Source organism: Stegodyphus dumicola, chromosome 5, assembly GCF_044657685.1.
Source record: "Stegodyphus dumicola isolate Sdum_Otavi_A_Nest chromosome 5, ASM4465768v1".
In the NCBI taxonomy this organism is placed as follows: Eukaryota; Metazoa; Arthropoda; class Arachnida; order Araneae; family Eresidae; genus Stegodyphus; species Stegodyphus dumicola.
In genome coordinates, this window is record NC_140772.1 from 37,021,978 (window position 1) to 37,048,126 (window position 26,149).

At 31.8% G+C, this 26,149-nt stretch overlaps 2 protein-coding genes across 5 annotated transcripts in view; both read right to left on the minus strand.

Annotated features, from left to right (window-relative positions):
- LOC118192242 (uncharacterized) overlaps positions 1-11,961 on the minus strand; it is a 282,365-nt gene extending 270,404 nt beyond the window's left edge. Inside the window, exon 1 of the mRNA XM_085816575.1 lies at positions 11,843-11,961. The gene's annotated coding sequence lies outside the window, so the exon portion shown is untranslated. The remainder of the gene's footprint in view (positions 1-11,842) is intronic.
- A 7,124-nt stretch (positions 11,962-19,085) lies between these two features.
- LOC118192240 (methionine aminopeptidase 1D, mitochondrial) overlaps positions 19,086-26,149 on the minus strand; it is a 59,134-nt gene continuing 52,070 nt past the window's right edge. For all 4 annotated transcript variants that reach the window (XM_035363153.2, XM_035363154.2, XM_035363156.2 and 1 more), the window contains one exon: positions 19,086-20,135. In XM_035363153.2, coding sequence (XP_035219044.1) covers positions 19,969-20,135 — 167 coding nt within the window. In that variant the 3' untranslated portion in view covers positions 19,086-19,968. The remainder of the gene's footprint in view (positions 20,136-26,149) is intronic.

Genomic DNA, 26,149 nt, shown 5'->3' on the forward strand with positions numbered 1-26,149 from the left:
TCAAAGCAAGCCCTTTGTTTACCAGACAATAAGAAATAAGCCCGCGAATCCGGAACGGAGGAATTAAAAGAAAAAAATTGGTCAATTAAGTTAGGAAAAAAAATTCTTCAAGTTGTTATAAATCAACCGTGCCGCGGTCTCATTATTTACAGATAAATATATATTTTGTAATAGAAACCAAGTTATCTCAATGTATTATATGCAAAAAAAAAAAAAAAAAAAAATTAATGGGAAATTTCTAACAAAGAAATGACGTTGGGGAAAAAAATTACCAATTTTGGAATCATTAAAGATTTCAGTAAATTATGAAAACATTTTGCAGTGTGTTCATGGGTGAATTTTTGCTTATCTATTTGACCGTGATGTTGTTTGTATTCCTTAAATTACTTCTGAACACAAAAAAATTTGGAAATTTACTGCATCTTTTTTATGGAATATAATGATTACACCTTCCTGTTTCATATTTTTTAGAAGTCGTATGATTTTGTAAATACTCATGTTTTAAAATTACAATATTATTCATTTTCATAATTTAGTCATTGTTCTATAGAAAACTGATTTCATTGCTTAAAAATGCTAATTAAAGGGTTGAAAATAAAATAATGACTATAAATTAAAAGCAACAAAAAATTATGAGGAAGTGGTTACGAGCCGTTCAGCCGGTATGGTGGTTAGCGTCGCTGACTGCCGCGCCGAGAGACCCGGGTTCGAATCCCGGAGGAGGCACGGATGTTTGTAAATGCGACCGTATATTTGGAGTGCCCGTGCGACATGGAGGCACTCAATATACGGTGAAGCGAAAGTCCTCTTGACAGGTTTGTGGTAGAGAAAGAGGGATGAGAGACCCTCGGACCCATTTCCCCGGGGTGCTCGCCATCAAAATTGGGGCAAGGCTGTTGCTAACGGCAGGCATAACTTTGCGCTCCTTACCACGAGGAGTTTCGTGGGCTTCGGCTGACTACAGACAAGGAGCATTAATTAGCAACAACAAGTGGTTATTCTAAATCCAAAATATAGCTTCCATCGTTAGTTCGCGATCTTTTATTATCGTCTGAGTAACTGTTGAACGCCTTCACTGCACGCAGGGGGCATTATTTGTTCAAGGGTCAATAGGGGGGACATTTAGAAGCAAGTTGCTAGTTAGAAAGCACTTGGAAAATTTGACTATATAAACATTTTTAAACGAAACAATCAAACATTCACTTGATTATACAAATACTACAGTTATGTATGCTTTCATTCATATTGGTCCAAACTGTATGTAGGTTCATTTTTCTATTTCAAGGCAGCAAAGTTACAAAAATTGGTCAATTAAGTTAGGAAAAAAAATTCTTCAAGTTGTTATAAATCAACCGTGCCGTTTTTTGTAAATATACTTGCATATATCACATCATGACGAAATCTCTTCAAAGCAAGCCCTTTGTTTACCAGACAATAAGAAATAAGCCCGCGAATCCGGAACGGAGGAATTAAAAGAAAAAAATTGGTCAATTAAGTTAGGAAAAAAAATTCTTCAAGTTGTTATAAATCAACCGTGCCGCGGTCTCATTATTTACAGATAAATATATATTTTGTAATAGAAACCAAGTTATCTCAATGTATTATATGCAAAAAAAAAAAAAAAAAAAATTAATGGGAAATTTCTAACAAAGAAATGACGTTGGGGAAAAAAATTACCAATTTTGGAATCATTAAAGATTTCAGTAAATTATGAAAACATTTTGCAGTGTGTTCATGGGTGAATTTTTGCTTATCTATTTGACCGTGATGTTGTTTGTATTCCTTAAATTACTTCTGAACACAAAAAAATGTAATACTCTAAATTATCATGACTACACATGTCATCCCGTCATGACTACAAATTCGCACTTGCAGTGATATGCAGTATTGCACCATGACAGGAATCTTATTGTTTCTAAAGTTCAACACTATAAATGCTTCGAAAAATCTTTAATTGTAATCCTTCTGTATCCGCACTGCTTGATGAACGTTATTAATAATTTCAAGAACTGTAGTTAAGTACCTAAAATTTTTAAGCATTTTTTGTCGGTGCTCGTAGTTTCATTCAAAAGATAGCGAATATTTCATTGCTGTGAGTGGTAGGGAAGTACTGTTACAAATTCGAAGGTGATGCTCAGCAAAAATATCATAGAAAATGGCACAGTAAATCCAAAATGGTTGGGAAACTATGATTTGGGTTATCGAACCACTTTCCGTCTAGGAAATGTTGCACTGATGTGAAGTTACTCAAACCAAAATCTCAAAAACAGTCTGGATGTGGCAACGGTTCTTAGCCCAGATCCCCAAACGTAATCACAGTTCACTGTAGCTATGTGTGGTCTCGCTTCCTGTACGAGGATATCCCTGAGATTGAGAAATTCTGATTATTGATGCTAGAGATCTTTCAGTTAGTAGCAATAAAAATCGACAGTGATATCTATATTTTCTGGAATCTAATACTAAAAAAAAATTAAAAAAATAAAAAAAGACAGATTATATGAATATAAGCCTGGTTACAGATGAAATTGAAATGAGTTTCTAATCTTCGTCTACTGTTCCCAAAGCTGAATTATCATACAAATTCATTTCTCATAGCAGTACGGCCCATGAGTGTCTCAAATTTGTTATGTAGAAACAAAGAAACAACCGAAGTCATTTGCATTCTGCTTAACAATGACCTTATGAAATATCCAAGTTGTCCTCTTAGTTAACTTTCAACTTTGATGGAACTGAGAGACAATGCTCTAGTCTCTTCAGCCAATTATGATTTGGTTACATGCGGATCAGTTTCCATTAATGCCTTCTGTATAACCTGAAATGTATTCACGGGACGCATTAAATTCCTTTGGTGGCCTGCAGCCCTGCAGTTCAAGACTACTGATCTAAAAATCCAATCGAATTGACCCGGCTTAAGATCTCAGCTAATGAACTGCAACCATTCTACAGATTTGCAACTTCGGAATGGAGCAGAAGACATTTGTTAACTTTATTTAATCCTCTGATTCGTTGAATAGGCCCACCAGCAGCAGGGCGGTAAAGTCCCTAAACACTGGTAGTTTGGTCAGGGGTTCAAATTCTGGTTTAGGCAGATAGCCCTGAGTGCTTATGCCATAATAAACTAAACTAAACAAAACTTCAGAGTAATAGCTTCAATAATATCCTCAGTTTTGGTGAGAATCGGGAGTTTCTTAATTACTGCTCGAATGGGTTTATCTTGCGCTAGAAGAAAAGTGTGGTGTGAAATGTCGCTCCGGTTTAGTAGCGCAATGGCCTTTCGATAATCGTCTGGAGTAGTCTGATATGTATGTTTCCAGTTTCTAGAATGCCTTCAAATTTACGTACAATTTTGACAATTTGATATCGAGGAGGCTTCCACTCGAGAACGTCGAACAATGATAGGAGGATTTCACCTGGCTATTTTCGCAGGCTTAAAACGTTATTTTCACTTAGTTGTGCATTTGTTTCCATAGCATCATCATTGGATAGAGTGGAAAATTTGTTTTGTATGAGAATGTCAGATCAGGCTAGATTCACTAGCCGTTCTTTTATGTCTGGATTTTTGTTGTTTCCATCCATTATTTTCTAGTGTTGTGTTATTAATTGCCATACTTGGCGGTGAATATTTAACAGTGCTACGATTAATTTCAGATGCAGCATTACGAGATTTGGCTTGAAAAACATCTAACTCTGCAGCTATTTTTGGTATGAGTTGAACAGTGCCATTTTTGGCATGATTTCGTAAGACAGTAAGCCTAAAAGCTACATTACTCAGTTCATCTTCATCCCTATGGGCAAGCAACTGTTAATGGTATTCCGGGTGGCTAAAGAATTTCATCCATTCCACTTCTCAAATAGTGGGATCCTGCATGCCGCCGCCCAACTGCGCTCTTTTAAGTACAAAAACACATTTAAATATTACATGTAAAGGTAAGTTCGTGCAATTTCCAAATTCGCAACAATAGCGATGAAAGCACTATGCCACAGATACCGTATCCGTGCTCAGCGTGAGGCCGTCCTATACTGTCCTGACAGGAGACTGACTAGCTTTGTTGAGACACACAATACATAGGGAGCTAAGAAGTCATCCAACTTTAACGTACGGCTTTTAGCATCGAAACTGCAACGTTAAGATAAACACAAGCATCAGTTTACATACTCCATCCACGAATCTCTCTCTTCAGTAGCAGGTGGGATTAGATAAGTAGAGCATTGGTATAGCAATGACTATAGGAAGAAATAACAGGATCCCATGAAGAGTTAAAATCGTCCAACTCCGTACTTATTACTACCACCTTGCTAAAAAATTTCACGAAGAACTGTTAATAATTCAGAAATTAAGATTTGTGACTATGATTTTTCAAATATTACTTATAAAAAACGATCCACGGTCATACTTCAACCCAGATATTGTCACTTTTCAAAACTAGAAAATGCTTCTATTATGATTTTTCTACATCTTATGTAACCATATTATTTTTGTGTAGGTTTCTCTAGTATTTTGTATTTAATTTGTTACTCTGCTGGCAGCACCTCAGTATTTCGTACCAGCCTCGATAGATTTTCTTCTTCCTCCTAATATAAACGACACGGGAAAGTTCCTAAAATCAGTTTCTTGCTCTCGTAGCAGAACTTCTGCATATAGTACCTAATCGAAAGAGATTCCTATGAGATTTAAAAGGCACAAGTACTGATACGACTGATTTCTGACCTGTAGTAATATTTTAAGATGATAATTTTCTATGATCTTCAGTTTCCAATAAAATGATGACCAATCACGGAAGTAAGGTAACTACCAGTTTCTCGTTTTTGCGGGCAAATCAACTAACTCTTTTATAATCCTGAAACTGCAACATTCTAAACTTCAACAGATTCCTGAAGTGTAGAAGATATAAAATCTGCATTAGATGACGATGTTAAAGCAGAATTAAAAGAAGACCATAAAACCATAGCGGTGAAAACAGCAGAAGCTGCTACCATATTGCGCACCTTTTTAGAGTGGTCTGCACACATGAATTAATCCCCTTTGATTTGATAGTTTTACCGAAAGTTGTTCAGTTCCGAAAAGATATAAACAGGCGTCAGGTTTTATTAACGGATTATTTTTACTAAAGTATGTTCTTCTATTCCCGTTTGTATTATGCATTTGACTAGACTCTATTTAACCCTTGATAAAGCTTATATTTTTAGTTTAAAAACTTAAAATTAAACATTGATAATATTTCACAGCTTTATTGCGTAATTCCTTGTCTTTAGTTTTGTATACATTGCAACTCTAAAATATATCAGGAATTAAAACAATAAAATTTATCAGAAAGTTATCTCAAAAATTCTTCCTTTCCCGCAAGACTCGAGGTATCCAGCTTCCATTGTAACTTTGTATGGAAAATCTAGTCTTCTTTTACAGCTAGAAATTCTATTAAATTTAATTCCTTCAATTTAAGAGAGATTAGTTTCGCCTTAAAGTTGATCCAAGTCCACTAAAAACAGGATTTCGAAAATTGGAGTTTACGTCAACATTCCAACATCTAGCGAAAAACCAGCAAGAAGCGGTCAAATCCTCAAATCTTTGACTGAGACCGAGATGTCATCCTGATAGATAGATCACCGCGTCTTCCCTGCCCCCCCCCTTTGGCGGCGCTGCGCCCCACTGAACAACCCGCCATTCATTTCCAGCCCCCCTTTCCTTTCAGAGCGCCAAGTGCAGTCCAGTCCAGTGATTTGTCTCCCCTTTCCTTCCCCCCCTTTCCCCGCACTTGGAGACACGTACCAAAGCCTGCAGGCCCCAGGAAAGGGGCTCCAAAAGTGTCCTTCTGTAGTGCAGACTCCGCTACTACTTCCCAGGAGATTTACCTGACCACTCCCACTCACGATGGTCAAGGGGGCGGTCACAAATTCCGTCATTTCGAACACTAGAATTGTTCGAAATGAGCTCATTTCCTTCCATTTGCAGTTCAGATGATGTCCACAAACAGAAATCACCAATATGAGTTTATGAAATGTTTTGCTTTTCGAAAATCGGAAAACTAAAAAAAGATCTTGATCTTCCTTCTCCAATCTACAGTAAACCGCAAATACAAATATCACCTTCAATACTTACTTGAAGATTTTTATTTAGAACTTTCCATCTATCTCGTAAGGTATATAAATGCACAATGTTATATTTCTTTAAAGGGGCAGATTTACAGAAATGGAGATATCTTCTGGAGGCTCCTCCTTTTAACACAGCAGATATCGTTGATTCCAGCTGTATAACGTTATTTCACGAAATAACCAAGTACAGTAGTAGGCGTACAATACGCCACTTAGTATGATCACCGTCGTCCATGGATATATTGATAACATTAACCAAATGACAACATTAAACGATAAGAAAAGATATCCTTCAAAATAGCAGGGGACTGTTCCTAATTTAATATAAAATTTTGTTCATGAACTGCTCATAATAAAGTTCATTTATGAATTGTTCATTATATTTCTGGAAATTATTTAACCAATGTTACATTCCTTATCGGGTTACAACAGGGCATCCCTTATCGGTAAGAACACTTGTCAGCGTCAAATATAAAATTAGGGGGAAAAAAACGTTTCGCGTAGATGCTTCCAGGATTCTGGAGAAATACTTTTGCTCCTGAACAAGAGGAACCCGTGCTTGATCGTCCTACATAACCAATAGAGTTATTCAAAATTTACGTCAAACTAAGTTTTTTTTTTTTTTTTTTTTTTTGCCTAGTTTTAAATAATTGACTGAAATCGAAACCAACCTGTTTGGCAATTTAATCACTTACTTGGCGACATTTCGCTGTCATTTGGCTATTTTTACATTTTTGGCGGCCTTAGTTTAAAAAATTTATTCTATAATATTTTGTTTATATTAGCCGAATTGTTAATCACAATAAGTGATGTATTTTTCATGTTTTCGTATATAGACGACACAAATTTGACAATTCAATAATAAACGAATGATAGCGTTAACAGCGATCACATTAAGCAGCGTCTACTATAACACAATATTTATTTATTTGAAATAAAAAACAACTCGTTTTGTACGTTTTGTTGTTATGGTTTCAGTTTACAGCTGTATAAAATATAATCTTATAATGTTTAAAGAACTCAATTTTTTCCCGTAAAGTTAGATTAAGTTAATTGATTAAGGCAAAACATACAACGGCTATCTCTCCAGAATTGGAAACTAGAAAAAAGAGCCTTTTCACTGTTTTTAATTTTATAAAACCCAGAATTTAAAAAAACATTAAAAAAAAAAAACAGCTGGATCAATAGAAAACATCGACGATTATATACTCCTGTAAATCACAACACGTAATTTCACAGCTACTTTTCAAGAGATAGTTTTGTTGAGTGCATGTTTTAAGAGTGACAAAAAATGTAATATCTTGTCTTCTTGTTCAGATTCCAATTTAGCTCCTGAAACAATTTTATGCTAAACAGTCATATTACGCCTTTAATTCCAGAAAATTTATGGTATAGAAAATAAAACTGCTCATTTAAAATGAGTTGTTCAAAATAACACGACTTGTGCGTGTGTGGAGGGACCTGAAATCAAAACCAATGGAGTTTCAACCAATCAAAACCAACACAAAGTTAAAATATTTGATGATGTTTTCCCTCCGTGGATATAATTTGTGAAAGAAAGTTTGAAAAGATATTTTGCGAGTCAAATGTCTCTTTTTACTTATAGCCTTTATCACTGATTATTTTGTACTTCTATATTCTATATAGTAATATCTAAATGATAGGATTCAAGTTCTTATTTTAAAAGTAAGATGATAAAAAAAAGACAAGAAAATGAATGAACTTATACAGATTTTCTTTAAATAACATAAAAGTCAGTATTGCAAAAGAAATTTGACCATAAAAATGCTCGTATTCCCGATTTCCAAATTTATTAGAGATAAAAATCTTTAATTCAGCCGTGTACATGATCTGACACTTCTAAATCCGGAGACAGCGAAGAATTCTTACATATTACTTTAGCATTCTTTTTAAAAGATTCAGTAACAACTATAACAGTTTGAGGTACAAGAAACTTCTAACAGTAAGGGAAAAGTGTGGATTACAGATAAAAATTAAAGTCTTAGTAAAATGTGTGTGATCCACAGTAATACTAACTAGTATATAACAGTAATAGTTAGCATTACTGTATTCTTTGGAGTAAACCCTTTTTTCAACAGCAAAAATTAGTTTCGCAGCAAAATTTTTCTGTTATATATTTTAACAATGAAAATGATACCTACATAAAAGGTACACATTCTAAATTTTCATAACATGATCAATGTCTTTCTAATTTCTATTATTTAGAAAAATTAGTCAAGAGAATTATCAAATAATCAAGAGAATTATCTGTCCGTATATCAAATAGTAACTCTTTTTGTAAACGTAAGAAAATTTGCGAGGCAAACCGAAACGAAAATAAGAGTTGTAAATTTAGGATTAAGTACTCCAAAATATTTACAGCAATTCAAATACAGTCCTCAGAAAAACAAATCAGGTTCCGTAATGTTATGCCCCCAAAGAAGCAAAGCCTGTTAATATTCATGAGATTACTGTATTTAAGCATTATAAATACATGGATTACAATAGAATATTAGCTGTTTCGAAATTATCTTTTATTACTAAATAAAAGTAGTTTATTACGTGGGAAAATTACCATACCTGTCATCATATATTTTAATAAATATCTGCCAGACACGCTTTAAAATTCTGGCATGTGAGCTATTCGATTTTTCATTTGATTAGTTAAATTCAAGTAATTAATCACGGATATCACATCTCGCTTTAACGAAATAATTCGTATGACGGGAATTCCTAAAGGGAAAGTATAATTAATACCGGTTTTGCATCCGAGATAAAGTTGCCATGGCAACGATATGCTACTCGACTATCGTTTTGCGACGGGCAGAAAAACTTTGACAATTTCGAATTCATGTATTTATTTTTAAATGATGTATTCATAATTTCGAATTCTCGTTAAAAGCAGTGACTGTGTTTCAAATCTAGAGATAGTTGAAGCAGATAATCATTCTGAAGTGGAAGTGAGAATACAGGCCATTCCCCGTATGTTGAAAATATCCATTCGTACACAATTAAGATACGGTAAAATAAATGGAATACAAAATAGCTCGTAAAGATGGTGGTCGTAAATGGTGCGACAATATTATTATTATAATTGTATTCCAGATAGACAAAATAATAATCTAATCTTACGACGGTTAAATAAATTAGAAATTAATTCACTGATATGTTGTTCATGAATCAGCATAACAACTTCTTTAAGGAACATGCAAGTACTTTTAAATACATCGAAGAAATAAAAACCGAGTTTTTTTAATTATTAGCGTTAGATCAATAAACCCTCGTAAAATTTACGAACTAACTTGACGGCATTGCATGATTTATAGCAAATAACTCAAGTTATCCCTAGCATGCACAACAGTAAATAATAGTCTTTATTAGTAATAAATTCATTTTAATGTACTAAGATTTCGATACTTAATTTATAGGAGTAAATGTATTATGTCATGTGTTATTTATTACGGTTTAATAACAAAGTAATCTTTTTCAAACTCATTATTTTAGACTTAAAAATTTGATTTATGCAGTGCGAACTAATGCTCTTTAGCACTTCACCTCTTTAATTTGCTAACATTCAACTGTTAACAGGATTTTACTATCTGAAATAAAAAGCAGCACCTAATGCCAGTTGTCCTTAAAGTTTTTTCTCCTTACTACATTCCGTACACTTTCTATTCGCGATTTTGTATTTAATTTCATTTCCTTATTGCATCTGTATTTCTACTGCGGCACATCCGTTGCAACTAATAATTTTAAAAAAGGGGTGAAAAAATTATGAACTCTGTCAAATATGTATTTTTTTCTTAGCATTGCATTAATAATTAAATTCACTAAGAAATATCAAAGATTAATAAATCCAGATCCATCAAAATGTTAAAAGTTGTTTTAGGGGGGGAGGGGTAACAATAATAAAAATATGGCGTCAGAAGAGCCTTCCACTCCCCCTCACCTGGGAAAAAAAAAAAAAAAAAAAAAAAAACAGCGAAAATGATCATTCAACACAATTTCGAATGTTTTGTGACTCCACCTACGGTTAAAGATAATGTTTTAGTAACTTTTAAATGACCTTACCCTACAGAAGTTTTCTTGGTACAAAAAATATGTATCGGCTGTTTGCTTCTTCGATGAAAACTTATTTAAAATCAATCAAATCACTGATCAAGGTATGGAGAACGAAATCTCTTGTTTATTTTTCCCTTATACCTTGAACACTAAGTTATTAAAGTATATGAATTTTATTCATTAAAGAAGGTGTATGAAAGCAATAATAGGGATGCTGTGTTTAGACATCTGTTCATAAAAATAATGAATAAATTTCATCAAAAGATTTAATGACCTATATCATTAATTCTCTATTTCAAGTAATTTATCACAAATAATAATTCTCCATTTGAAGAAATTTATCACAAACAGTAATTCACCATTTGAAGTTTCAACAACCACTGATTCCAGTCACATACCTTTTAATGATAAATAACTTTCTACGATGATTTAACCATAACCGAAAATAAACACAGCGAAGCAGACGACAGAAAATAACAAAAGTTGTCTCCGACCCTATCGAAGAAGGGCCAAAAACCGCCCTCCAGCCTAGAGCACGATGTCACGCAATCCACTAAAGCAATAAAGAATTAAAATAGAAAACGAATCATATAGATTTCTTTCAGCGCAGTACGTTTTAGAGCACAGTGTAATGAAGCGCCATGCATATTTTTTTAAACAAAAAATTCAACTGATAATTATATTTTATATTTGTTAACAAAAGTAATCTGGATGTAAAAGTAAACCGAAAATATATAGTTATTAAAGAATATTTACATGACAATGACTTCATAAACGAAAAATCAATAAAGCATCAATCAGTACGACCTAGAGGCAAATATTCTATTTATGTAAATCATTATAACGTCTCTGAATAAAAACAAGATTCCTTTGATAAACATGTCCCGATACTGCTTATTAATTAGTTAATAATTTCCACTCCAATTAAATGCATTAAGTTATTAACAAAAGTAACAGTTCTTTACTGAAACGGGGAAAAAGTCAGTAAATAACAACAAAAATTCGGAAATTTTTTCATGTACATTAAATGCCTCGATAAAATATTTAATTACACACAGATATATGTATATAGTGACAACTTTGGATTATAATAACTTTTTCCTTTCTGTTGTAGAAATGCAAGCCGCTAATATTTACGTTCATATTTCAAGGGGGGACTGCCTAATTAATTTAATAATTCTTTTTCTAAATGCACTCTAGTATCAAAAATCGTAAGAACAGTTGGAATAAAAATATCATCAAATAATATCTGTTTACATAGCTGGAGAAAGTAATAATTCTATAAAAAATCGTAGCATTTACCATTAAACGTCATAACAATAAATTACAAAAACATTGTTATAAAAATAATAATTAAATAAATATTAATAAGAAAAATGGATAATAAAATTTAAATATCAAAACGAAATGCTTCCTCTACTCAATATACCCGCTCATATGAACTAACTTCAAAACTTGCGAGCCCGTCCCAAAAGAAAAACAAAGAACGCGATGTCTCAGTAAATGAATTATCACACCCCTCTTCTCTTTTAATACCGAACGCTTTAGCAGTACCGCTTAATGCGCAAAATGTCAGCGCTAGGTCTTCTTCGTAAATCTACAATATTTCCAAAGAACTTCATCGCCTCAGCGGAATGAGCGCCAACCTCAATACACATTTCCCGCCAAATGTTATGATAAGAGAACTCACCCTTCTCCTTATGATGCTTCTCCTATGCAAAGATAAAAAGGCAGATATGTAAGCCGTCGCATATGATCAAGGTTACAGCTGAACGCAGACGCCGATATGGTAAACAGTATGTAGCAGTTCTCGAGGACGAAGTTTCCGCCGAAGGATGGCGCTGACGGCAACTTCAGACGGGCCTGCCAGTTCGTGGAACCTGTCTCCAATGGGAAGCTTGGTAAAAAGCCGAATTTATAAAGCCTTATTTTCAATAGCCCAAATCACATGATTAAATTTTATACCAGCATTAAATCCTCATTTAGTTTATACAAGGGGGCTGTACATACTTAAAACCACTCTAAATTAAGCATTTTAAAGGATAAAAAAAACTGGATATCCTTTTTTTTTTACTTTTCTCAATAAGGAAAGAATAATGAGAAGGTATAGTTTATTCAGCGGGATATTTAAACGACATTATTCATTTCAAAATTTTAAACGCAAGAATGACGTATGATTGGTCGGTAACTTAAATAATGAAAAATGATACATATTCCCTAACATTTATAAAATGTTAACTTTGTTACTGAATATAATTTCTTATAGAGAACAATAATAAAATATTATGTTGTTTTAACTTCAATAGCGTTTATTGTTTAAAAATGGGAGAGCTAAAAAATCTCAAATATTTCCAATATTTCTTATCCAAAAGCTACTGCTTAGAATATAGAAAATACTATTTTAATATCTAAAAATTTAACTAACTAACCAAACAAAAATTAGTAACATTATGACCATATTAAATTACTAAGCAAAGTATTTTAGATTATTGAAAATAGCAAATTTATGAATGATGAAAAATAAGTAAGTCCTTTATTCTAACTTGCTATTGCAATCTGATACCGACCATCTGACAAAATTTTCAGCTAAGCAATTTATGATAGGCTTCTAATTTAAGAATTAGTCTCCCAGAAATTAAACTTAAAATCTTAAGTTAAAAATTAGCTGTTCAAGAATCAAATCAAAATGGCAGAGAAAAATTCTATGACATTATGTGTATTTATTTAATAATCTCAAGACTTATGTATTGCTTCCACTTGTAATAAATATTTTCATCGAGTGGCAATAATTCCTGCTTTGACAAGACACAAAACCCACTAACATTAATTAATAATTTGGAAGCAGAACTCAAAATATTTCTTCCTTCCCCCCCCCAAAAATCTATCTCTTTTATACACAAGAAGCACTTGTTTGTGGTTCAACCCACTACGGTCATATTAGTTTATATATATGTGAGAATTAATTTTCCTTTAGAGAACAGTAATACATAATATGCAAGATTATGAAACTTGTCGACTCTTAATATATAATCAGTATGGGCTGGGTGGCTAAAAGCAAATATACAGCTGGAATAGTAAAACTTTGGCAGAGAGTAGCCCTATGACCACAAAGGGTCTTTTTTTGGTCCAAAATTTGATATATGTGATTTTTCATCACATACCTAGAACTAAGGATAGTTAATTTGAATACAATTACTAATAAGAGTAAAAAGTAGTCATTTCAAGCAGTTAATTGTAGACTGAAATCAGAAGATTGAGATTTATATTACTTTTTCAGCAAAGACCATGCTAATATTCTTTGACATTTGCTTTTATTACTGCATTTACTAAATTTGTTCGCACTTTTAATTTTGCATTTCAAGAATAAGTCTATTTAAAAGCCTGAGTTTGTTGACAGGTTTACCAAGTGCATGCCATATCAATTTTTCATCATTTTTTTAAATGATTAAAACCAAACTTAATGATTAGTGCTAAAATTACGGATTTCTGTTATTCATTTCAAAAAATTCTATTAAACAGTTAATTACAGCTTCTCAAGCAAATACTTATTCAGTATTTGAAAGCAGTAAATACTAGATAATTAAATAATATGGACTGATAACAATAATACAGTTAACTGAAGAGTTAATGATTTTGTGTAACTATAATGTGAAGTTTCCTAAATAATAAATATCTAAAAAATTACTATAACAACATTATTGCCTTTTTTATGCTCATTTGCATTTACAACTAAGGCTAAAAAATTTAAGCTTACATATTTGTTTCTCAATTTTGGAAAAATATAACTATGATGATTATGGGCATTTTCTAAAGCAGTGTTTCCCAAAGCACATGTCAGAAGACAAACTTTGTTTGGCTGCTAAAAGATTTGTATCTTGAAGTTGCCTTATTATATAATTATGTAAATTTATTTAAAATTATTATAGTTATGTATAGTTAACAATTATGTTATTTATTACAGTCCATTAATAAAATATTTTCTTCTTGACAGCAATTATGTGCATCTGAGTCACAATAAGTTATAACTGTACACATGTCAATTATAATACTAAAAGTTTGGGATACACTATTTTAAAATGATGTAAAAGTCTCAATGAATGTTAAAAACTTTTAAATATAGGTCACAAACACCAAGAATGGGCTAAATAAAAACTTACCACTAAGCAAATTTTTTATACAGCAGCATACAGCCGAAGTCATAAAATGTACTTTTAATATACATATGTAACATTGTAGGAAAGCTGATAGCATAGAAATTGATCTCTAATGAACAGCAAACTTGGCAGCAAGCACAGATTAAATATTTATTTTTATTTCAATTTACATTTATAGATACAATTCACTTGGCAATCTAAATGACCCTGATTCAAAACATTTACATTTTTGATAGTTTTGTGGTAAAAGAGAAGCAGCAAGCAGAGGTCTAGCTATGGTGAAGAAAACTAGTACGTAGTTATTTAATATGGAAGCTTAGTTAAAGATAAAGTTTTCAGTTCGAATTAGCTACATCATCATGTAAAAGTCACATGATAGGGATTAATCTAAAAATGACACAGTCCAGAAAAGCTATTATAACAATTATTGTTTTTAGAAAAAAGAGGGAAAATGCCTAAATTAAAATGCAAAATAAAGGGCCTATTGCTAATTTAAGTTATAATTTTGATTGACGTACTTTTTATATTACATATTGTGTGTGTATATATATATATATACAAACAGGAGCGTCATTAAATAACTTCCTCGATACATGAACCCCTAACGACTTATCTGCTCTACTAATTGAAATGCAATTTCAGATATTGTTATTTGGAGGTATGTGCTCAAGTTAGTGATGATTTAAAATAATAGATTTCTCACGATTATGGTTACAGTGAAACAATTTAGAAATTTTTGAATGGCAACAACCACTTTTTCCCTATGCAAATTGATCAGCACATTGAAAAATCATAAATGGCATTGGAACAATGCATGTATGACGAAAATTGCTGGCACGAAACATTAGCAAAGAAGAACATTATAAAGGCCAGGCCCAATGACAACACAAGAGAATAGAAGAAAAAAAATTGTTACTGGAATTACAAGTTTCCAATGTGGCCACCATCGGAGACAATAATGCATTGCAAGCAGGAGATTGTTGATAACAATGAACTTAACACTGCAGAAGGAATCTATATAACCTCAAGTTTTATGGCATCTTTCAGTTCTAATAAATGTTGTGGATCTGAAGTGTACACATTAGACATCAGATAACCTCAAAAGCAGAAAAGAGTGAGGTCAGGTATTGTTGTGGCCACGAAACTACAAAGTTATAGGAAACAACTCTGTCAAAAAAGTAATGTTGCTGCACTTGTCAAACACATGTGGAGGAGCACCCTTTTGCATCCATACAATGTCATTAATGACTTTTGCTGCTGCAATTCTGGAAATAAATAATTCTGCAAGGTCACTGTACACCAAGCTTTTGAGACAGAGCATGTTTTCACACCTGTGAAAGTGACCTCATCGAAGAAATATGGACCGAGAATGAATGTGTTTGTGATGCTGCACTGCACAGTTTCTTTGGCCTTATGAAAAGATGCTAGTGCTACATCATAAGGTGCTAGTGAAGATTTTCATCAGCCTAGTAAATGCAGTTCTTGAAGTTCATGTTCCCAGTTAAAGAGAAGTACACCTTAGCTATCCAGAATATCTACAGCAGCCATCTGCTATCTTCCTGATATGTGACGAGGGAAAAAATTCACAAAGTTGACATGCTGTTCCTCGCCTCCAGGTTCTAACATCTGGAATCTATAATACAGCATTCCCAAAACAGAGTGTAGAAGCTTGAAGACTGTGGTTTTCAGCAAGTCAAAAGTGGAGGCAACACTTCTTGCAGTATAAAATGGATCTGCAGTAATAGTGTTACACATTTCTGCAACTTCAACAGGAATACATAGTTCACCAATAAATTTGCACTGCTTCAGTAGCCTTTTATCTGCTCAGATAAAACAGCTTTTATCAATTCACCTCATTGTTTCCACATAAGTGTCATTGTTGAAACTCTCACCGACAACCACGTGATTTGCGCATGCGCGCAGTAAAAACTAAAACAGAACTCTTTAACTGGCTCTAAGAACTCGTGATGGATGTTTGAGTGAAACATGTAATCCTTCTCTTCTATGTTATATATATATATTAGTTTACTGATGTGATTGTAAATTAAATATTTTATTATCTTAGAAGCCTCTCTTTTTTTGTGAGTAGTGCCTTTGATGAATGTAATTAATAAAAACATTCCCGGATACGCCTTTGGAACGAGAAAGAAGATCGACTAAAAGGTAAGCCTTTTTACCTTTATTTTCTAAGAATGATTGATTATACTGTTAATCATATCATGAACATTACATATTTTTGGCATCCTGTGCCGCGAAGAAAGCAAATTAATTGAAGATTGATAATAATGATTTTGTGTATTTTGAATTTAAAAGGCACTTATTGAATTCTTTAAGATTTATATGTTTGATTCAGTAAACATGTAAGTAGAAGTTATTAATAACCTTCTCTTCTGTGTTATATATATATTTTAGTTTAGTGATGTGATTGTAAATTAAATATTTTATTATCTTAGAAGCCTCTCTTTTTCTTTAGTTTATTAATAAGATTTATATGTTTGATTCAGTAAACATGTAAGTAGAAGTTATTAATAACCTTCTCTTCTGTGTTATATATATATTTTTGTTTAGTGATGTGATAGTAAATTAAACATTTTATTATCTTAGAAGCCTCTCTTTTTCTTTAGTTTATTAATAAGATTTATATGTTTGATTCAGTAAACATGTCAGTAGAATTTATTAATAACCTTCTCTTCTGTGTTATATATATATTTTAGTTTAGTGATGTGATTGTAAATTAAATATTTTATTATCTTAGAAGCCTCTCTTTTTCTATAGTTTATTAATAACTTCTACTGACATGTTTACTGAATCAAACATATAAATCTTAAAGAATTCAATAAGTGCCTTTTAAATTCAAAATACACAAAATCATTATTATCAATCTTCAATTAATTTGCTTTCTTTGCGGCACGGGATGCCAAAAATATGTAATGTTCATGATATGATTAACAGTATAATCAATCATTCTTAGAAAATAAAGGTAAAAAGGCTTACCTTTTAGTTGATCTTTTTTCTCGTTCCAAAGGCGTATCCGGGAATGTTTTTATTAATTACATTCATCAAAGGCACTACTCACAGAAAAAGAGAGGCTTCTAAGATAATAAAATATTTAATTTACAATCACATCACTAAACTAATATATATATATAACACAGAAGAGAAGGATTACATGTTTTACTCGAACATCCATCACATATGTAATGTTCATGATATGATTAATAGTATAATCAATCAGTCATCTTGTTAGCAGGTTCAAACACCTGAGAACAATCTCCCCACACAACTTACTATAGGGTCACTACCAGTAATGTTCTGCACATGGTGTTCTGTGAATGGTGCTAATATTCTTAATCCCTGTGAATTATGCAAACTGCATCAACGCACCTCCTCTCTGTATTGCATTGCTTTACAATGGTTTAGTTGATTACAGCAAAGCACAACAGTATTATCTGCTTAAGGAGAGGAATGCTGTCATGGAGGACTTTATAGAGGAAACTGGCTCATATACATGTTACACATGAGAAAAACTATGAAAATGCCCATGCAGCCAGCCTGTTCACTTGGAATCGAACCCAGGTTGGAACTACCAGTGTTCAGCTATTTTACCATTTGGCCATTTATGGGTGCTCTTCTTCTTTGCAAATGTTTTATGGCAGTAATTTTTGTCACATGTGTATCATTCCAATGCCATTTACCATTTCTTAATGTGCCGATCAATTCGTACGGGAAAAAAGTGGTTGTTGCCATTCCAAATTTTCAAAACTTTTCACTGTAACCATGAGAGCTCTATTGTTTTAAATCATCACAATCTCAAGCACATACCTTCAAATAATATCCGAACTTTCATTTTGACTGATTGAGCGGATGGGCCACTAAGCATTCACATAACAGGGAAGTTTTTTATAACCACTCTATATTATCTCTACTGCAAAATTTAAATGGCAGACTTGGTCTTGCCATTTAAGCATGTTAATTTCTGCCCTTAACATATGTGAAAAATCTATATATTATTTAAAAAACATGTAAATTACATGCACTTAATATATATAATATATATGGAAGTCTACATATTGAATATTTATATATGTAACACTTGTAAAAAATCTTATGAAATAAAAAGCTTGAAACAACCTTCTTAAATTAAGACACAATAACATGCCAAATAAATACTAATTCAGAAGTCAAACAACAAAAATCAGCGTTAAAAAAATTTTTTTGTAGGTATTTTGTAGGTAAAAAATTTTGTAGGTATAACGCTGATTTTTGTTGTTTGACTTCTGAACCTTCTTAAATATTTATAAAATTCAAATCAAGTTTATAACATTAAAAAAATATCTCAAAGTTATAGTCCATATAAAATTATGCAGTTTACTGATCACAATTTTATAATTTGAATCACGATATTCAAAAGCTTATTTAAAATATAAATGTACACTAAAAAAATTCTACATTTTCCTCTAAATGAGTTTCTACAATATTTAAAATCTCTCACATGAATTTCAAATAGATATCTTGGAAATATGTAACTGAAAAAAAAATTTTATCCTTATGAATAACACAACACTTTAAAAAATATCAATAAATGTTCATATCTTAATAGCATGCCATCCACTGCTGTAAGTTCTTTAGATTTATGACATTGCTAACATCACATTCTACATTCACTTTATATTTAAGACTTTTCCATGTTAAGAAATTAAAATTTTTATTTGATGGTCAGTTTATCAGTTTCTTCATATTATATTTATCATTCAAAAACTTAATACAAAACAGCAATGATTCAAATCAGTACAGTTTATTAATTTTATTTACAATCTTATTTACATTAAAGGTTTTACATTAATTGTAAACAGTGAATAAAATGAAAATATTGTAACAATAAAGAAACTTTGTAATGCACATAAAGTTCATAAAACGTAATAACAATGTTAAAAATTAGTATCTTTTTTTATTTATGGATATATTTATAATATTTACTGCATTCTAATTGAAAGCCTTGATTCTCATTTACCAATTTTTAAATTTGAGATAGTTAATTCAGACGCTTCTTCCATGATGAACTCAAATGAATTCAGTTGCCTTGGTTTGCCAAAAAATTCTCTTGTCATAATGTGACAAATGCTTTATCTACTGCAATTAAAGTTTTCCATTTTTCCTCACCGAACATGCTACATAAAAGTATTTGTAATTACCATCTCTCAAATCAGTGTTTCTCTAGCATAAACTGAATACAATGTTTCTTAGTTATCCAAGAATTCTCAGTTGATTTTAAGTTGCATCATCTTTTTAAACATTAAAAATTATATATTTAGAAACTTCTAATGTTTGTTTAATAGCATATAAAATGTTGGCACACACTGACAAATATAAAAATCTACATTGAAGTTCTTTATTAAAAGTACTACAAATTTTTCGTATGAAAACAATATAACTCAGAAGTTTGGTAATGACTTTTTTTTTTTTTTTTTTTTTTAAATTCTGATAGAATAGAACAAAAAATGCTTCAAAACTAAATATGACAAAAATAAAATTTTCTTATCAAGAAAAACAAGTTATAAAACACATTAACAAAATTATCAAGAGCAGATAACACATATTTTAAATAAGTTAACTTGAAATGTTAACTTAAAATATATTTATCACAGCAGTTTTTAAGTATCACTTAATCAGCAGTTTTGAAGGCACTTGAAACTGTAAGTATTTCAGCAGCAGTTTCAGTAATAAGGATGGTATGCTCAAACTGTGCACTTCTGCTATTATCCTCAGTAGCAGCAGTCCACCCATCTTCTAATATGACTATATCTGGTTTGCCTTCACATATTACAGGTTCTAGAAGGTTAAAAAAAAAGGAAATGAGACTAAGTTCATTACAGAAATCTGCAGGATCTTTTTAAATTTGTAGGGGCAAAATCATAAAAATATTCTCAAATGAACAATATGTATAATGAAACTAAATATTACTGTCAAAAATAAAAAGTAACCACAGTAATTGGAAAAACAAGTTTTATTTCAGTGGTTAGGTTAGGTTATTTAATTATGGCAAAGCCTCGAAGGCTATATGCCTAAGGGAAAGGATGCCTTCGTGGAGGACTTTCTAAAAGGAAACTGGCTTGTATACACGTTACACATGGAGAAAACCACGAAAACACTCATGCAGCCAGCCTGTTTGAGGGATTCGAACCTTGGACCGAACTACCACTGTTCAGCGACTTTACCACTTGGCCGCTGGTGGGCTTTTATTTCAGTGACCATGGGCTGTTATTTAATCATAAAGCTTTGAATGTATGAAACTTTGGCATGGATGTAACGCCACGGAAAAAGAGGCATTGATTTGGTCACCATATGAGCTGACTGCACTTCAGTAAACATGAACAAGAAGTAAACATAAAAATGATACAAAAATATTATGAGAAAGTTATTCATACTATTATTAGTTATTTCATACTGTGAGCAATTCCATATGTCTTCACACTGCAAGATAAATCTTACATTGCAATTCATTCTAAAGCTTCTACTGTAAAGATGTCAATGACTTGGGATTCCTTTTATAATGACAGGTTTCATACAAATGCTGTTGCATTCTGACTCTTTAATTCACTTTAGTTCTAATAACTTTTAGATTTATTAAGGCTATATGACAAAATTTAAATAACCAAATGAGATTTAGAGGAAAAAATAGCAATAAAAAACATTTGTATATTCTTATATATTGGGTTCATTTGTAAAAATTATGTTAAAAAAACTAGATTCTCATTACCATCGAATCAGTTACTATTTATTAAAATTAATCTGAACTTAATCTCAAAATTATCATACAATGAATTTACTGGATTAATCACAAAATAGATTTCATTTCTCTGAGATTGATCCAACAGTTTAATTACCATTTCCATTTTCAAGATTACAAACAGTTAAAGAACACCCAATTATTAAAAATTAAAACTCTGAATATTTTTAAAAAGAAATTACTGTTGAACAATACAGATGTTTTGAAATCTGTAGCTCTACCTTCAAATTTGTTTCCCCAAGAACTTTTGAAACTTTTTTTATCAGCAATAATTTCAAAAATTTACCAGCAAGCTGACAATAAAAACAATAAATTAAGGTAAAGTTAGATATGTTACAGTTTCATAAAATAGAATGATGCCCAAAATTATCTTTAATGCACAAAATCAGATTCCTCAGAAACTATGAATTTCTGTGTAATAATACATAACATCATAAACCATAAATACAATTTTTTTTTAAAATTATAAAGCACTGCATATGATATAAAACTGTAGCATGAAACAATAAAAATGGTTATAAAATGTTACCAGGAAAGTTTTGGGGGAGAACTACACAGAAAAACAAATCAAGGCTTATGAATTTAATATGGAATAGGATCCTCCAACTTGTATACACACATTAACAATGTGCTTTCAACCTGGCAGGATGTGGTGAACCACTGTTTGGGGAATTAAGTTCTGTTCCTCCAGCAATGCAGCTTTCAAGAGATTTACCTCTCTAAGAGCAGGATGTCTCCATCCAATTGCTTTGCTAAGGTAGTTCCATAAGTTTTTTTATCATGTTAAGATTAGGAGATTTTCCTGGCTATGGTATTTGCTCAATGCTTTCACTTTTAAGGAATTTGTCAATGAGGTTTGCTCGGTGTGGATGAGCATTATCATCCATAAATAAAAAGTCAGATCCATATGAGCTTCTGAAGTCTTACATAAGGTTCTAAGACCTCATCTCGGTACCTTTAGCCCATCTCAGATCCGCTGTTGAAAACATGTAGGAACATAAGTCCATTGATCCTTATTCCTACCCATACCACCACATCTGCATGTTCTTCCATAACATTCGCAAGAAGATTTTATGTTCTTGACTCCCTATACATGTTTAGAATCAGATGTTAAACTGAGTTTCGATTCAACAATAAAGCAACATGGAATCCTTGGTGTTCACTCTAGTTTTGATGTACTTTGTATTAATTCAAGTGATCTCGTTTCCATTGTGAACACAGCGAAATACATACCTTTTGCTTTCTGGCATAAAGATTTTCTTCATTATGACTTCTGTATACATTTTTCAGTGATACAAAAGTTCCAGTAGCGATTGCAAGATCTGAACTTAACTGATGAGCAGTAGACTTCCAGTTACAGCGAGCAGTTAGTGCCAGATCTTGAGAAGCTGAGCAAAGTATTTCATTAATGACCTTGTACAGGCCTACTTACAACAGTTCCAGAATTCTGAAGTTGTTTCCACAGAGTAAAGACTGTTTGTCTTGAAATATTCACACACCTCACTGCTCCCTGATTGTCTGCCCCATTTCTAAATGACCAATGATTCATCACTTCACAGATTCTTCTAAATGATACTTTAGAGCCTTAACAAACCATTTTGAGTCCTTACACAATGATATCAAATGATGTATTTCAGAAATTCACTCAGATAGTCATTTTGAGCAAAGTGCTTGATTCACTATAAAATAGTGTAATGCCTTGATTTGCATATTAGAAACTGCTTGATTACTTTGATTGCATAATTGCATAGACTTGCTAATTACTACTTGATCACTTTAATTGGATAATGCTAATTACTCATACATTCCCTGCAAAAATGGATTACAACTATTGGATATTTAATGGAATATCATTATTTTTGGGTATGTAAAGATAAATCTGAACATGAGTGTATATAGAGTTACTGACATAAACATGCATGATCTCTAGTACTGTTTTAAACCCTTATCAGACATGAAAGCTATCTGTGACTACATGTCAAACAGAGCTGTGAATTAAACATATTTATCTCAATCGCAAAATGTAGTGTGTAGGACATCAGTTTCACTGAGACTGTTTTAGCTAGGAACCCTCCTGTTTAACCGCAATGATAAGAGAAGGAAAAACTCATTTTGCAGAAAAGTTTCTTCTACTGTCACACATTGCTAGATGTGACAACCCCATTAAATTAACTATACAAAAGAACAAAATGGAAAATTGATATAGATTGATGTTAATAAAAATATACAAAAAAGGAGAAAAGGATAAGAATATCTGGGATTGATACTGATCATGAAACTAAATCAAACCTTCTATCTGTTGAAAACAGAAGCAAATGTCATTGAAAAGGAAAAAAAAAAAAAAGCATTATGTGGCCAGTCTTTGGGTTAAGAAATTTAAGGCTTAGATTAATGGATGCAGAACTAGATTTGAGAAGATTGTGAAGATGACCCTCTAATTATAGCTAACACAAGGATTAAAAAAGTGAAGAAATAAAAAATTGGCTACATCAGTCGAGAAGAGCTTGCTGAAAATGTGGTCTGAAGAGTAACTATTCATAACATACTCAAGAAAGAAGTTACTTTCCAGATTAACCAATTAGGACACCACAGAAAATCAAATTAAATTTTTGAGAAGCTATTAAACAAGATTTGGCTCTCTTATTTCTAGATGGCATTCAATGAAACTTTTGTGTCTCTGATTATTCTTGATTCAATAAGGGCTTATAATTTTATTAATAAAAGATAAAACTTTCATTGCATGTCTAAATTATTAATTAGATTAAATTAGAGACTAATTAATTTTTAAAAAAAAATTAGAGACTTTTGGGCTACTTTATTTTTAATAGGCATTTTATAATAAACCTATTTATAAAAATTCCCTCTGAGATTTTGTTAAAAAAATAACTAACATAGTGTAAGAAGTTTTGCAAAGAATTGCTATCAACAGAGTATTTTAAAGTTTAAAAACTGCTATAACCTGTATGGCACATAACTGATTCTTGCTTTTATGGAATCAGTTTAATGAATGTGCACACACAGACTATGATACAGCAAAATTCATGGTTTCCTTATCAAATGATGTTTAACTTGTTTTGTATCATATGTATCCTCACTTATGAAATTCTTCATTTACAAAAGATTTATGATACTATTTCTTGAAGAGACTATAAAAAAAGGCCTGAAGACAATATTACCTTTCATGAGAAAATGGCAACAAGTGAAAATATTATTTAGCATTTGTTTAACCTAATGAATGAAAAAGTATAATTATAAAAGAGCACATATTAAAGCAGCTTTCAAGAGCTCTGAGAGAGAGCTGTACATCTCTCTCACAACATAATCTCTAACAACTCAGCGTAACATGCATCATCACTGATATCACCAGCTTTCCAGCATGATCACATTTTTTTCATTTCTGGGAGCTGAAACTCCACTATTTTTACCTAATTAGATAGTGCATATATCACATCAATCTAACTTTGAGTATTATTTCATATATATTCATTACAGAACTGGAAATACCCAGAACTCTTTCCTATGAATTAATTTTGGTCATTTTGATTAAAAACAAAGTTTCACAAGAATGTTCTGTTATTTCAAAGCATGGGGAAATCCGTAAACGAATGAAAAATCTCACAAGTAAGAAAAACCTGCATCTTTTTGAAACGCCCTATATTAACAAAACAAAAACAGATATTTGATGGTTTTGCAATAAGCAGGACAACATTTATAACCTTGACATTCAACAACTAATAAATTTCTGAACCTTTACTGATGTGCCATAACTTTACAAAGTTACAGATGTCTAAGCAAGTACTTGAAGTAAAAAAACTCATAAATTTTGAAGATAAAAATTCTTTAACCATTAATTAAAAAATAATATGATTGACGATAAATATTAAATTAGCTTAAAACCAAGTTCTTGCATCTAGAAGTCCCTTACTGCATTATGAATTACTACTTTAATGTTCACAGTCAAAACAATTTACAATTTTATGCAATAAACTACTATTAACCCTTTGCGGCATGGTGGGTCAATATATGTCCCACCTAATTAATATTTATTTTCTCAGTTAGCAATTTCCGTTAGAAATTTTCTAATCTTTTAAAAATAATCTATTTTAGTTATTATTTTTCTCAGTAGATGTCACTACTATATCAGGGCTTCAGTTTATAAGCAAAAAATATTCAAAATAGGATCACAAGAGTGATATCCATGTATCTCGCATTTTTCAATATTTTAAAACTTTTGGTATGCAATTTAGGATATGTATGATTCTTTTTAATATTCAAAGGTATTTTATTTTCTAAAATCTTAATTGGATTCAGTATTTTATAACATTAATTTTGCAGTTGAAATAAGTGGGTTAAAATTTGTCCCACCACACACTAGAATTTCCGCTCAATAGATGGCAGCACTCACGATTATTTTTTCTTTTCTTTTTTGCATCTATTTTTTTCGTGATTGCGCGCGCTTTTACATTCGTTGTATGCTCTGATGTGCTAAAATGTCTAGAAAAAAATTAACAACTCAGGAAGCTTTGGATCTTTTTGCTGAATTGCCATCCGATTGCGACTCAAATGCTTCAGATATCAGTTCTGATTCAGATGAAATTGAAATCCAGGAGAGAATAACTGAGGTTGAAGTTATTGCTGAAGAAGAAAGGGAAGTAACTATAATTTGTTTTGCTTTTTAAAGACACAGACCCATCTATGCATGTGGCACTGTTAATATGAATCGGAAGTATCTACTCACAAATTTATGTCAAGAGAATATATAGACTTTTCAGTTAGCGATGATTCAATTTATTGCATAAAATGGAAGGATAAAAGATCTGTTTCTATCCTGTCTTGCTTGGAAAAGGCAACTGAAATGAAAGAAATTAATAGAAAAAACGAGATGGAAAGACAAAAAAAGTACTATGCCCAAACAGCACTATTTCATACAATAAGAACATGGGATATGTTGACTGATTGATCAACTGAAAGGACTACATGAAATAGACCGCAAAAGCAAGAAATGGTAGCACATGATTTTTTCTTTTTTTTTTTTTACATTTGTTCGTGAACCCGA